The sequence below is a fragment of the Lissotriton vulgaris genome, chromosome 9 (assembly GCF_964263255.1).
Source record: "Lissotriton vulgaris chromosome 9, aLisVul1.2, whole genome shotgun sequence".
NCBI lineage: Eukaryota > Metazoa > Chordata > Amphibia > Caudata > Salamandridae > Lissotriton > Lissotriton vulgaris.
In genome coordinates this window covers 258,853,245-258,868,230 of record NC_141697.1, presented here as the reverse complement: position 1 = coordinate 258,868,230, position 14,986 = coordinate 258,853,245, and the positions used below count along the sequence as shown (strand labels likewise).

Sequence of the window (14,986 nt, the reverse complement as noted above, 5' to 3'; positions counted from 1 at the left end):
GTCTTTGACTCATTCATTCTTCAAATTTAGAGAAGGTTGGAAATTTCAAGCTGCCTTGTGTTCCACTGAGAATTACCCCCTATGGGAAGGTCAGCCATCTCACTTACATTACAGGCTCCAACTCTGGGTCAATTCTGAGGTCCACCGGAGCAAAAAGAAGAAAAAAAAGCCTTATTGGAATCTAACGTCCAAATGTAAGGAGGTAGAGCATTTGGAGAAACATAGGGTATAATTTTTGGCTCTTGGATGCCAGTCTTCTTGGTGATTTTCACAGAGCCATCGCCTACCTTCTGCCATCTCAGAGAATGGAAAATCTTTCAGGGTTCTGTTCACGATGAACAATTTCCAACTTTCTTCCACTCCTAGGAACTGGCGAATCTTCCCAAACTATAAAAACAAGCCCAATATAATAGATAATTCCGTTTTAATCGTATCTGAAATCAAAATGGAAGACAAACAGCCTGCAGAATAGTGGTGACAATTTTAACCACTTGCTGGTAATACGAATAAAAAAAAAAAAAGTTAAAGGAGGTTGTGAACAACATAACGCTGCCTGTTTTTATCTAAGTTTATTGTTCTACTTTTAGTACAATAGCTGCGAAATACAGTACAGTATAAAACAATGAACGTCACGCAAGCAGTTACAATGCAGTGGCAATTTACAGCTCATGAAACTGTCCATTTGCCAATCACTCCGCTGGTGATTTTCAAAAGATTAAAATATATTGGGTGGCTTAGTTCTGTGGTGCACCAAGGTTCCTGTTCGAGCATTACAACAAATTTACATAAACTAAAAATAAACTCAGAACACAGGAACAAAAAGATGCGGTTGAAACTCCAGTGTTCTTCATCTTCTAAGTGAACAGCCTGGAAAGAGAAGTACATTTAGTCAGTCCACATGTGCGCATCATTTGCAATATGTTTTATTTTGTGCAAATTAAGATATTTTACACCAAATTACTAAACGAGCAAAAATTGAGCGTTCTGTGTAGCTGATGACTGCATACATATCCAAACGAGAAGATAACTCATGGGCATAGTATAAAGATGTAAAGCTTGGCTGTTTAGTAAATAACCCATGGTGTAGGGTACCTAATCTTAAAAATACATGGGTAGAGGATGTCATTTTAATCCTAACACAACAGAACAGATAAAAGTCACAAAACGTTTACTGAAAATAATTGACTAATATTCAGAAAATAACTGCATCTGAATTAGCATCTGCTATAAAAAGGACGTGATGCTAATGAGCGTCAGTGCCATGCTTTTCACTTGTAAAAATACCACATTGCTTGATGCTTGGATTCGTCAGTTTCATATGAAATAAAGCACGGTGTGCAGAACCGTCTTTAAGGAAAGATGTAACACAGTACTATGTTACGTGATGTTATGCACCACCATACTCTCATGCAGAGATATGGGTTGCACTGTAGATTAAATGTTTTGACAAATTGAAAGGAGTCTGACAAAGTTGTGTTTCATATTAATCTCACGATAGGCACAGGAAATATAGATGTATCTACCCTGGTTCCATTACACAAATCCATGCCAACGCCATATCCAGGAACAATGCACATTATTCAAGACTCTTCAAAAAACACCGACAACGTGGCGAGAGCCTGCGTTTTCCATCAGAACTTAACCACTTACGATTTTGCTAAAGTTGCTAAAGGGTTGTTTAATAAACAACTGCCTGGAGCATTTTTGAATTTTAAATGTCAAATGCAAATACATATGCAACTTAAGACATTCAAGGGGCAAGACTTCCTACAAAACTAAAAACAATGAGATTCAAACTGCTGGGAATCGTGCAAGGAATTTTGCTCAATGCACACACTCCTATTTGGGCAAGCACTTCAAATGATTTGAATCACCCTTAAATTCCAAGCCAAATACTATGATCCTCCCATCAGAAAGCAGCCAATGCAGGTAAAAGTCCACTCATCTCTGTAATTCACACTTCCCTATAGCTTGCACTTTGCTGGGGTGTAATCTTCCACCTCCCATCAGATTGCCCAACAGATGTCTGTTTCAATTAAACACATTTATTCCATTGAATGTTATGCAACATCCCTACAAGAATCTAGACAGAAATACTGCAATAGTACACAAAATACCCAAAAAAGTAGCATTCAGAAATGGATGATGCATCCCATATAGCCCATTGCAGGTTTGAAATACCTAAATAATGCGTTCACTCATCTTAGAGCCCAATTTTTAAATGCCTCAAGTTCTCATCGGCTCACTAAAAGTGATATTCTAAATAGAAAGAGCGCAGCATATTAGCATCTCACCTCACCTGAACAAGTAGACAAGAAAGCACTCACAATTAAGTGCAGTCTGATCTAGAAGCTTAGGTCACAGTAATTTTACATGCCACTCTAGGAACTTTATGCATTACAATATCGTTGGTGTGACAGAAAGGCCATTTCAATTTAGTCACTGCACAACTTAATATAGCACGCTGGGTCTTAAAGTCAATACTATCCACTGATCAGCCGATATTGTGAATAAAATTAGCCAGATCGTTTTAGTACTGAAAACATGGAAGGAAACACGTTTGTCAGACGATCCTTGTGCTGGATTCGAATTCTACAGAATTGAATAAGCTAGCAGAAAATGGGAGCAGTGCTCTTTAAATGCTTGGGACGAATGATCTTCCAGGCATGTACAATATCTTTTTTGTTTTCATAAATAAGGGGTTTTTGTCCACCTAAGCAGGTTCAATTTTACTGGCAACTGCATCATTATCTGAGATCTATAGCTTTGAATTATTTATACGACAGAAGTTTAAATGCTGAACTCATCTTGTTGATTCTCCAAACTAAGGGTCTTAAAGTAAAAATGTATTGAATTAGCCAGGCAATCTTAATCTGATAAAGGAATCACTTGAGGCGTTGTATTATATATCTACAGATCTAACTATATATTTTTTTATATTTGACTAAGACTTCTCAGATATGGAATAGAAAACAGGAATGTGTTTTTTCTAGTTAGGCACTTCAAGTAACCAGACCGCACAGATTCAAACAGCACCAACATCTATCATGATACTAAGACAATTTCCAAAGTTGAAGCGGTCTATTAAATATTAGAAATTTCCATAACTGGTCCCTTAAAAAACATATGACAAAAGGAGAAGTAAACATTGTCTCTTGATTTTACTTTAACATTGTACACCGATCACTTTATGTACTCTAACTGAAGCATGTTGTGCTGTTTGATGACTTATCAATGTCAGATTTTCATGCATTTCTAGAGCAACTGCAAATTATCAATTTCTAGGACCAAAAAATTAAAAATAACAGAATTACAGTAACGATAGAGAATCGAGGGGAGAGCAGTGTGGGACCTGCATAAGGGTATGTTCCTTGCTGGACACGTGGAAAGGGTTTAGGTACCATATCTGTCCCCCACCTGAGGGCTACCAGAAGCAGGGTGTATTTCACAATTGTGAAACTTACTGGGATCCAGAAAACGATTAAAAGGAGGAAGGCTTAATGAAATTGTCTGATGTAATCGACTAAAAATGCCTTCCTCCTGAGCATACTTGAGGTGAAGTGTGGGCATTTGTAAGAAAAATGTAAGGTTCTGCTTAAATAATCAGTCTTTTAGCTGCTGATGTCTAAAAGAGGTCCCGCTAATATGTCAACATTGCCATTAACAGTATATATCCACAATTGCTGGGTCACTGTGCACCAGATAAAGGAAACAATTTCCCATTTGTTTCTAGATATTGAAAGCTGTGGTCGTATTGTTTATTACAATGAGAATTTACCAGTCGACTATCTGGGAAAATTATGCATTGAAAACTAGATTAAGAACTCTCGATTCTATTAAACTACTAAGCAGATATTATTCTTTCTTGGGACATTCACATCTGATAGAATATATCTGTTGGGTGCGTTAGATGTTCAACTACAAAGAGTTAATTAGAATGAAGAGTATCAGCCCATCAGTGCTTTGCACATCCTGGGAAAAACAATGTATCCTGCAAAATTCACATATTGTTTGCATTTCTTCTCACTCTCAATAAAAACAACCTAAAACAAGTGGGAGCCTGCCTTTTACTCCAGGTTACAGCCAGCATAGTTCACAGCTTTCTTTGGAGGAGCACTCAATACGTGATGCAACACAGAAAAATCAGAAGCGGTCAGTGGAATATAGGTCCAATATAGTTCATTCTTTAGGAATGAAGGAGTTGACTGAATATTCCCCCTTGCTTTCATTCTTGTAGAGGCACTTCCGCTGTGGCTCAGTTTTGGAGAAGTGACTGAACCTCCTAACGTATCCGGAATGTGATACTCCAACAGCTGTGATTTGATGGTCTTTTCATAAATTCTTTGCAATAATCATGGTCATTTGTATCCTGGACCCATCTGTCTAAAGTGATGTTCTTCTATGGTTGTGGTATTCCTGACTGGAGTGGCACAGGCTAGAAAGGAACAAACTTCTCTCTTAGTGGAAACTGCTGAATCACTTGTATTATAGCCCCTGCCTTTGCCTCTACTAAGACCAGAGCATTTGATGAGTTCTTAAAGGTTTACTTCTCTTCTTCATGTAAGGGTATTGACTATTCCTCTTAAGAGTACACAATGTCTCAAAAAGGAAATAAGACTCATCGTGCTTCTCTTCGATGTCCACCCTATAAATGTCTGCATTTCCTTGCAATACAGAGTGATGTGACAAATGTTATCTGAAGGGAAAAGGCAGGAAGGATGAGTCTTGATCATGTTCAGATTACATCTGAAGCTCCTTATCTGTGTTCCTCCTGTTTCATGTCTACTTGTCTCACGTTCGAGACATGAATTTCACTTTCATCTTCCTTTGTACGCTACTGAATAAGTATGAACACATCAGTCACACTTAATAGGCTTTGTTTCCTTACTATGTTTCTTGTGGCACGTTTTGTTGAAAATTTTAATACATCATAAAAGAAGAATTGTTTTGAAGCAAACTAATTTCTCAATGGCAACTTCTTTTCAGCACCAAACGATTAAGTTGCTGTTTCATTGTCTACCTCTGATTACACCATGGCATTTGAAGTGATGCCAGCGAGAAATCACTGAAGCCATTTAGTGCCACCACAGCACAATGATGTCCTTTCCTTTTTTTACTGGGCATTTCAACGTGGATATGTAACTTCTGGATGCTCTTTTTCTGACAAGAGTCATTTCTATCTAATATTTTTCATCTAAAACTTTCCACCTGTGCAGTATGAAGGGATTTCATCCCCAAAGAAATCAGAATTCAAACTCTGTTGTTCCTGCAATGAACAAATGTCCATATTAGACTTCCATGAGGTTTGTCTGTTGTGCTTGGGGCCCAAGTAGAACTATGACGTGTGAAAAATTGGGCTTCATGCATGCTAAAGCCATTTAAGAACAAGAGGTGAAGTGTTTTATGGCCCAGGAGTGTAACAAGCATGGGCTTGTAGCCAGTCGAGGTCAGCTTCAAAATCTCTTCAAAACACTTCCAGAAGCACAGCGGTCTCAGTTATCCACCAGAGGGTCAGTCTCCTAGCCACGCTTACCTTTTAACGCCCCTGCACCAATGCTGGCCTACATTGACTTCCAAGCATCAGGGGCAGAGCTAGCCCGATTTCTACACACCATGATGGCGTTTGGGCAAGCAGTGGTCTTCTCTGGTGTGCCTCCAGGCCTAGGTCTACTCGATTCAGGTTGTAAACCAGCTCCTTGCTCTGCCATATAGGCCGGCTTCAGGGGATCCTGCCTTCATCGCAGATCATTACTTGCCAGCAAGTATGGTCCTGCAAGTAGTGTGCTGCCCACTGTCCCATCAAACGGAGAATCCAAAAAGTTGGGGGCTGTCAGTAAGAAAGTGTCCTCTGCTTTTCTATTAAATTGATGAATGAGACCTGCCTACTTGCAAGATATAGGCATTCCTAAAGGAATATGGCAAATTTAGCAGTTGTAAGCTTGCCGGATCACCACAGGGACCATTTTGTCTAAATGGTGAGGGACGGGCAAGATACCTCAAGACAAATTATCGGGGCAAGCCTGTGCATGGTGGATTCTATAGCCAGGATCATGGACTTCCCCATAGTCCTAAGGAGGCACACATGGATTCACTTTATAAGGTTTTATGGAGATGTGAGGGGAGTGTCACAGATGTGCCTTTTGATGTGGCTTGCTTGATTGGAGACAAAGCGGACTCAGCCTTGTAGAGGTTTAAGGCAGGAAGACCTACCGTCCCATCTCTGGAGCTCCAAACCCCGAACGAGTGGCAGCAATTGCAGGTGTTAAGGTTTTTAAAGGGATTGGCCTTTCAAAAGTGTCAACCCTCCCAGGCAGTTTAGTAGCTGTATCAATTTACATGCCAAGAAAGAGGCAGACACAAAAAAAGGGTTGTCTAGCCCCACCAGCCTTCCATCACCTCCTCTCCAGCATTACCTAGAAAACTGTTTAGGTTCCCCTTAAACGAGCACATGCAGCCCGTTTGGGGGCAGTGAGGCTCAGGCATCCTCCTTTCTGCTGGTCTTGAAGGCCATAACGTCAGACTAGTTGGTCTTCTAGATAACCGGATCAGTGTATGCCCTATTTGTCCAACAGGATGCCGCAGATTCTCCTCCCCCCTTTAGTCCCTTGAGTCAGAGGATTACCTTCGGATTCTGCAACAGGAGGTGGTAGTCCTGCTGCATAAAGGAGTTGAGAACTTGTTCACAGAGAGGGAACTTGGTCTCTGGTGCTACTTTTGGTACTTCCTGGTTCTCAAGTAGATAAGCAGTCTTTGTCCAATCCTAAACCTCAGGTGCTGAAGTTTTACATGCATAAGGAAAAGTTCAAGATGCTGTCCCTTTCTCAGGTACTTATGCCGCTGGAAGCGGAAGACCAGATAGTACCCCTCTAGGTGCATGATGCGTATTTCCAAGTACCGATCCTGCAGTTGACCAAGAGATGCCTTCGGTCTTTGCTCTGCCTGCTTGGGCCACCACTGGCACCCCGACTTTTCAATAAGGTGATGACAGTGGTTTAACATATCTGTAAAGAGCAAGGATCTAAGTGTTATCTATCGTGCCTCGATGACCGATTGTTTGCTGCAGCTGGTGTTTGACCATACAGAGGCAACTGCATCTTTGTTCAGCTTGATTACACCCCCCACCCCCTTTTTTATCCACAGCATGTCTTGCTTTTAGTAGTAGTACTGGACACAACATTCTTCAGAGCCTCCCTGGCAATTCAAAGGATCAGGGACATTTGGGTTGTAATTTCAATGTTTCAGAAGGAGGCTAAATTTTCAGTCCTGAAGGATTTCACCTGTTAGATTTACTGGCTTCCTGCAGCCTACTGATAACATATGCACAACGACGTATGAAGGCTCTCCTGTGGTGCCTTCATCAGCAGTGGTCCTAGCACAGGTGATAGCTGAACATCAAAACTGTCGTAGACCTGTGCTGGCGGTCCGACCATCCCTTTTATCATACTCCAGCAGAGGCCAAATTAGAAACGTACTCATCAACCCGAGGGTAGGGTGTACAGAACTCCAGGGCACACAGCCCGAGTTGGCGTCATCTTGCCAACCATGAGTGGCCTCTCCACATAGAGGTAGTCTAGACCATCTTTGCTCTGTGGAGCACGTCTTAGGAGGAACTTTTGCCACTAATGAGAATGCACTTTGTCCAAAGTTCTGCCCCTCCGGTATCCGTGACAGGGAGCCTTGGAGGATGTGTTTCAGGTAAGGTGGAAATTTCCACTTTATTAAGCAATTCTTCAGATATCCTTCATTCCTTGGTCTTGAGGAAGATTTCCAGGAGCAAGCCCAAGCCATTTAAATCATTCTGGAGTAGCCAATGAGGTTTTAGTATGTAGTCCTCTTGTAATACTCTATGCCCCGTTGCTCCATCTACTTCTCAGAGTGGAGTCCCTTTGCCAATTGAAGGACCAGGTTCTGCACCCCAACTTCCAGATACTCTACTTTCATTCCTGGAGTTTGAGCAGGGACACTTTAGCTCCTTCCAACTGCCACCAGAAGTGGTTGATGTCATACTGCCAAGCATGTTGATCCTCCACAAAATCGGTTTAGTCAGGAAAGAGGAATCTATTTGTCACATGGTGGGTGAAACATAATGACCATTACTGAAAACATAACTATCACAGATCCTTTGTTTAGCTTTGTCATTTACCCAACAGGGTCATACGGTGGGCTCTGTCAAGGGCTATACTGCAGTCCTGGCAGCATTTTGTTTGCTAGATCAACCCTTTCTGTTCAAATCTCCAATTGTGATCAGATTTCTAAAGGGACTCAAACATGCTTCCCCTACACACTTCGTGATGCACGAATGAGATCTGATCCTTGTTAGGATCTTGATGGGAGCTTAATAGAGACGATTCAGAGCTGCTGTTATTTTTGCCAATGTTTATTTTGTCTTGGCCATTATTTTGGGGAGGTGTAACAGGAGCTGTGTGTCGGTCTGCCTTTCACATACTTCTAGCCATGCAAACTGGTCTTGAGAACTGGTAACCCTTTTACATCGGTCAATCCACCACCCTTACACCCATTTTCTTTCCTCCACCACCCATCACAAAGAGTAGAGTTTAGAGTGTCTAAACACATCGACCAGACGAAGTAAGATCAGTTCGGACTACCAGCTCTTTTTTAGGTATTTATGCTGGCAGCAAAAAAGTCAGGGTAGTCTAGAACAGAACCTTATGCTGGATCATCTATTGCCTCAAAATGGGTCATGCTCTTGCCAAGAAAAAGCAGCGCAAGGGAACCCAGAGTCATTGCCCATAGCCAAGTATTCGAACTGTGCCCTTGCTAGAGGTGTCTGTGAATTGCAGTGCAGAAACACAGACATATCTTCACACTTCTGCCAAGCATTACTACTTGGATTTGAAAGGGAGTAGGGATGGCCATTTTGCACATTCTGAGCCCAGGATTTCCTTGTGTGACCATTTCTTCGAATGCATCACCTGAGAGGTAGGACTACAGGAATCTTTTCACAACTAGAGGAACCTGCAGGTAGAGGTATGAATCAGATGAAAAAGTCACTGACATTTGGTTATGATCTTTCCGGTGGATACTCTACCTGCCGATCCTTCCCAACTCCCAATTCTCAAGGATGGTCAGAGGCTTTTGATTTTAATAAGGTTCCAAGGTAGTTTGATGCACTGCAGATTTAAGAATATTCAGAGACTATCCTCATCTCTGCCTAGAAAGGGTCAAAAAGAAATGGAGGGAGGACTGACATCAGTGGACAGCTATATGGCTTCAGTGGAGTCAAAGCGGCACCACTTCCAGTACCAAGATGGAACCAGCACTACCACCATAGGAGGACAACTATAAGACTTATTTGGATCCAGTCTGGTGCATGAGGATATTGAAACGACCTTGAATCTAAAGGCAGACCGAATATCCACCAGAAATATCATTACCAATGGTAAGTAACTCTCTTACAGAACCACAATTCGGGTAGATTGGGTATAGGAGGCAGGCAGGGAGAATTCAGTACCCTCCAACTCTTGAGCTGGTTCCTTATCAAAATAAGAACATTATTCCCCCAGTGCCAGTTTTGTATATTTGATGTCATCCTTGTTTGTAAAAGAAAATAATAATCCTGAGAGGCTAGGAAGGAAAACCAAACCCTACGGAGTCTAATCTGGACACCATGGTGCAGCAGGAACAATGCTCTCCTTTCAAGTTTTCAGCTTGAAATAGGCACTATCCTTACTCAGAGTAGTGCTGTGATACAGAGGGAGACCAACTGCACACCTCATGCTAGTTCACTTCGGTATTGGCAGCAACAATGCTGGTCAAATCTAGATGCTCTTCACCTAAAACATGAAAATCCATATAAGATCTTTAGCAATTGGCACCAATGCAATTCATGAGCTGAGATTTTTGCTCCGTTAGCAATTCCTAGCATTTGAACATTTTTGGGGTCGATAAATGTCTGTTCAGGTACACAACTAAAATCCTGCTCCTTAATATCTGACTTTGAGCATGCTTCTGAACTGAATGTTGACAAAATAATCTCAAGATGGCATTCACATAGTGGAGTATTCTGGACTAATGGGCATAGTCACCATGAGTCATGCAGACAAACTATGGTCAATGCCCCAAAAAAAGGGTAATTTTTCGATACAATTTTCAGGATCCAAACATATGGCATAAAGTTGCACAACACAAGCATCTAGAATAAATTCTTGCAACAAAAATAATTGTTATATGCAAGCATGTTGTGAGTTTATAATTTTTAGGAACAAACTAAAGCTGATCAGAACTTTGTTAAAAAATGCAGCAAAAAAGTCTAAGAACTTTTGTATTCCAAAATTCTTGTTTTTCTGGTGAATTTGTGTTACAGATTGGATAGCGTCCCAACCTCAGAGGTGGGAAGAGATTGATGAGTAGATGACATAGGACACTAGTTTAAAAACAAAATGCCAGACTGTTGAAAAACTGGTTTGCAGATTTAGGAGAAACCATTGTCCCTTCTAAAAGCTCGGACAGAACAAATCACTCAATCATACACGGTAGCCTTTGCTTTCCTGAAACTAGAGACCTAAAACAAATTATGCAGCTCGCCACATTTCTGGCTCGAGTTATTCTGATCACACCTATTAAACTGTGATGGCTGCAGTCTCCTGAACTGCAATTCAAATGGAAATACGTTTGTGAAGTTTAAAAGGCAGTTAACAGTACAGCTTGACAATCTACTCTCCAGCCTGTCCCATTCTTAGCAGCTAGCCAGGAAATGGCTCACACTCTTAAAACAAATGGCTTGAGCCAACACAACAAGAGCTTCAGGTGCATTTGTCACACATTAAAGGCTTGGATTTAAGGAAATCACATCTGAACTTGCACTTCAAATGAGCCTTAATAAATATTGGGGTTAAGACCCACGTTTGTATTCGATTCGGGCATCAACAATAGTCCTTTGATGCTACAATGAGAAGGAAAGTCTGCAAACTAAATGAGAAATAGAAAATACTCCTCTCCCTCTGCGAATAGATCAAGTCTAAAGAAAGCAGATTTCTGTCTCAATTAACAGCATAGGAGCAGTCATATTTAATAGTGCCACAACAACCTATCTTGGAAGCTGAAAAAATACTTTGGAAGCATCTACACATTGCATAATGGGGAGTCTATTTTAGCTCCGTGTTCAGAAAAGGGTTTATGGAATTTATTATGTGAAGCTTTCACCTGTTTTTTCTCTACAAACTCATGAAATATCGGTTGATGATTTAAAATTACTAAACTGCTTGAGTGAGCAAGAAAGTTGTAGTCTATAAAACAGCGACCAAGTGTTCTGGAATCAGGTAACACTGAACAAATACAGGTCATATTATTTGGCTCACAAAGAAACTACAGAAATTGTTACTGTCCCTGCAGATATAGAAACTGTCACTGCACATATTGAGCCAAAACATAGAAAGGAACAACTTAGAAATGAAGAAAATAAATTATGAAGGCCTAGTCTATAAATCTGCCTGAAAGGCAGGAATAAAGTAAGTAATAGTTAATTTTAGCGATGTGGTATTTGTACTAGCTTCAGTAGCAGGCACTGAGTATGCACATGAAAAGGAGGTTAGATGTAAGTAGTTCTGACAGGGAATTCAAATAGCAAGTGGCTCCTAACTTAGCTCACAAATTATATGGCAGATGCAGACGAGAATGAAATCTATCAAACGTATACCAGGCCAGAACCTTTAAGGCCATGTGGGCGGTAAATATTATAAATAATTAACAGCTTTCATACAAGTCGGCTCAGTTAAAGGAAATGGGAATGGCATATAAAAAAAGACCCATTTCACTTACAGGCCCATGACCAAGTAATAACATAGTTATTAAACAGAACAAGGTTTAATCGCTTGGGGACTGGTCACAGAACAGCACAATTTAGCCAATCATCCATAAAAAACTGATGGCTTCTGAGACAGCCAAGGTTAATAAGACATTATTAGCACGTTAGTTAAATGAAACGTCTATTTAAATACCTGAACAGCACAGAGATACTGTGCACTGACTCACTGTCTAATACACCATGTGCATTTTTTAATAACAACTTCAAAATGCTTTAACTTAATGTGAGTAGGCATAAAAACACTTAATTCCAGTATAACCATGATGATTTTAGTAACCCTGTAAACTTACAGTTAGCAGTTAACACAAAAAAAAAGCTAAATAGCTTACCTTTAAGATCTAGGGAAGCCAACATATATGTACAACTCAAATATATTTGGTGCGATTAAGGGCTCTCTGTGCAAGGTGACCACCTTCATCTGTGATCTTCTCCCAATCGGTCTGACCAACCACAAAGCCTATGGCTCTCTTCCGGTCAGCATCCTTCTTCTCTTCCAGGTCTGCCCAGCGTACCTACAAAAATTGTCGTGTTAGCAAGATGGGTGTCACCTACTGCTGCCACAGCAGCCCACTCAAAATAGAGCACAAATGTGCATTGCTTTAAGAAAAAGAAAGTAGAATCAACTGTTGTCTTCTCCAGACACAGAAGTTGCTGCAAAAACGAGGCTGGTGGGATAAAACACATTACAGTGGATTTCTCATTTTTCCATCGAATGAGAAGAGGTAATGCTGCATGCAAATAGTGACCATACTGCCCGCAAATCAGTTTAACTAGAGCCACCAACATTTCCAAAAACAGAAAGACTTTGGTGAAAATATCCATGTTTAATGCTTCTCAGGTTGTCTGTTCACCTTTCACTGCACACAAATATCACTATATTGCAAAGCTAGAAGACTTTTTTATATGGGAGAAGCGCAAAACTATTACAAGGGAAGGATAAGAAGTCGGGTAGAGACTTCGGAAATGCCTTTTAAGTAAACTGAAAAATATTTAATTCCTCTTCTTATGTGTATGGAGTGATCAAGACGGTTCAGCTGATACCAGCATGACTGATCTTAATCAAGTATACTAAGCACTTGGTATAATCAAGTATATTAAGCACTTGGTACTGGTACCTCCAAGTGTAGACTAAACCAAAATGCTTCTCAAAGTTAAATTAAAATGATCATTAGATTTGGTAGCAATCGTGGATGTACAACAAAAGAAAGTTGGACACTAACTCCCAACTCTCACCTATAACCAACTATGGAGAACTGCTATCACCTAGTTGTAGGATTTAAATCGGCAAGGAGACGGTGAAAGAAAGACAGGGGCGAGAGAGAGGCAGGCCGACTAAGACAGATACAGGCTGACAAAGACCGATAAATCCCTGTGTATCCACAGTGATTTAGAGGACACTCATAGGGCACAACTTTTGGAAAAAAAAGTACAAACCGGTCGCAGTGCATGCTCTTGGCAGGTTACCTAAACAAGAACATAACTTGCTTTCATACAAAATCCACCATACATTAGACCAAGCTTACAGAGCCTGTATGTAGCACATTGTGCAGATCCCTGTATATGACCTTTTAGATAAGAAAGCATTATTTATCTACTACTACTTTTCTAGCACAGGACGACTTCATTCTTAACTTTTGAAATGCCACCGTAGATAAAGACAAGTTAAAAATAAACTTAATTTAAAATGAACTATTCTGCTCAGAGCTACAAATCAGAAAGCTGCACTTAATTATACTTTTGGAGTTTGTTTCTTCTACATACTACATAAGAGGAAGAGGCTCATGGCGTAGGAAAACAATATAACAAGAAAATATCTCTCTTCAGCATAGAACTGCCACGATTTAAAGCTACAGTAGACAGCTCTACAAAATTCATTGGAAGGAAGGATTTCAATCTAGAGATCATACTACCAAAATAGGCTCGTAGAAGCATGACCCGAATTAGACAATGCTGGAAAATTTCACCCAGAGAAATGTTAATCAGGGAAACAATGTTCTCCTGGCCTGGCAAAGAAATAGGGTCCTGGTTCACCCTCTGTTGTCAATTTATCTTCCAATTAATCATCTGCTTACATGCTGAGTAATCAATGAGGCTTGCCCGTACATTCGAAAAAAGTAGTTATTTCCTCTCTGCTATCAGAGCAAAGGAATCCGTACACATGGAAGGCCTGCAAATATAGCTCTGCAAGTGTGGTTGGTTTACCACAGAGGGGCATGTGCTATACTATACTTTTGGTTTATTTGCAAATTCAATTACGTACTATAAGCAATCTGTTTAGTCTAGACAACAAATGACTCATTAGCAGGGATCACATCCCTTCTAGCAGACAAGCTCAAAACCAGAAAAGCCAATCTCCAAGTCAAATGCTGCTGGTCTGACAAATCCATGGGCTCAGACAGTCCAAGAATCTGTTTCTATAAATTGGTTTTCCCACAGAAGGATAAGCAACAGATGGCATATTCCCCCTCTAATTCTTATAGAATGCTCAACAACCTGTTTTTTTGAAAAACGAGGGCTTGAAGGTTAAATGCAGTTGGATAGTGAACATATCTGGTTAGCAGTAAACAGTCACTGTCTCCTCTTGTCCAGTGACCAGATCTAAACTTTTTTTGATAAACAGATACACGTTCTCTTCAAATTCAGTACACACCATCGTCGTAAGATTGTCTAGCAGACTTATGAATATCTTTGGAGTCAGATTTAGGTTCTGTAGGAAAATACATTCTAGGATAATCTGGAAACACTGTACTGGCCTGTTTGTTTGCCTTTTCTGGCATATATGTTGAGTAAATTAAAATATCTGTACATCCACTGAATACACTCCACGAGTAAGACTGCATTGTAGTGTGGAACCTAGGCTCTTCTTGAATGGGGAAGCACAGAAAGTGTACTTCCAGCTACAATGGATGCAAATATGGCCACTAACGCAAAGCTACTGAGTGGATGGTGGAAACTGAATGAATGGCAGTTCAGAGCCACAGGCTGTTTTACTTGTACCATGAAGGGGTCGCACCTTACCATTCTTTCTACGTAAAACTTGGAAAGCTGCTTGAGTTCTTGACTGTTTCAGGGTGTGTGAAGCATGTCGTATTTTTAACTTATGTTTGGTGTGTGTTGGACCTGGGGAAAACAATTACTAAGGTAGATGGTGGCTAAGGTTAC

At 40.5% G+C, this 14,986-nt stretch overlaps 1 protein-coding gene across 3 annotated transcripts in view; it reads right to left on the bottom strand.

The window, feature by feature from the left end:
- Positions 1–550: 550 nt before the first annotated feature.
- Positions 551–14,986, bottom strand: part of YLPM1 (YLP motif containing 1) — a 923,718-nt gene continuing 909,282 nt past the window's right edge. For all 3 annotated transcript variants that reach the window (XR_015299909.1, XM_086937497.1, XM_086937498.1), the window contains 2 exons: positions 12,154–12,336; positions 551–867 (listed from right to left, as the gene is read on the bottom strand). Coding sequence is in view for 2 of the 3 variants with exons in the window: in XM_086937497.1 (XP_086793623.1) it covers positions 12,190–12,336 (147 nt within the window). In the remaining variant the exon portion in view is untranslated. The remainder of the gene's footprint in view (positions 868–12,153; positions 12,337–14,986) is intronic.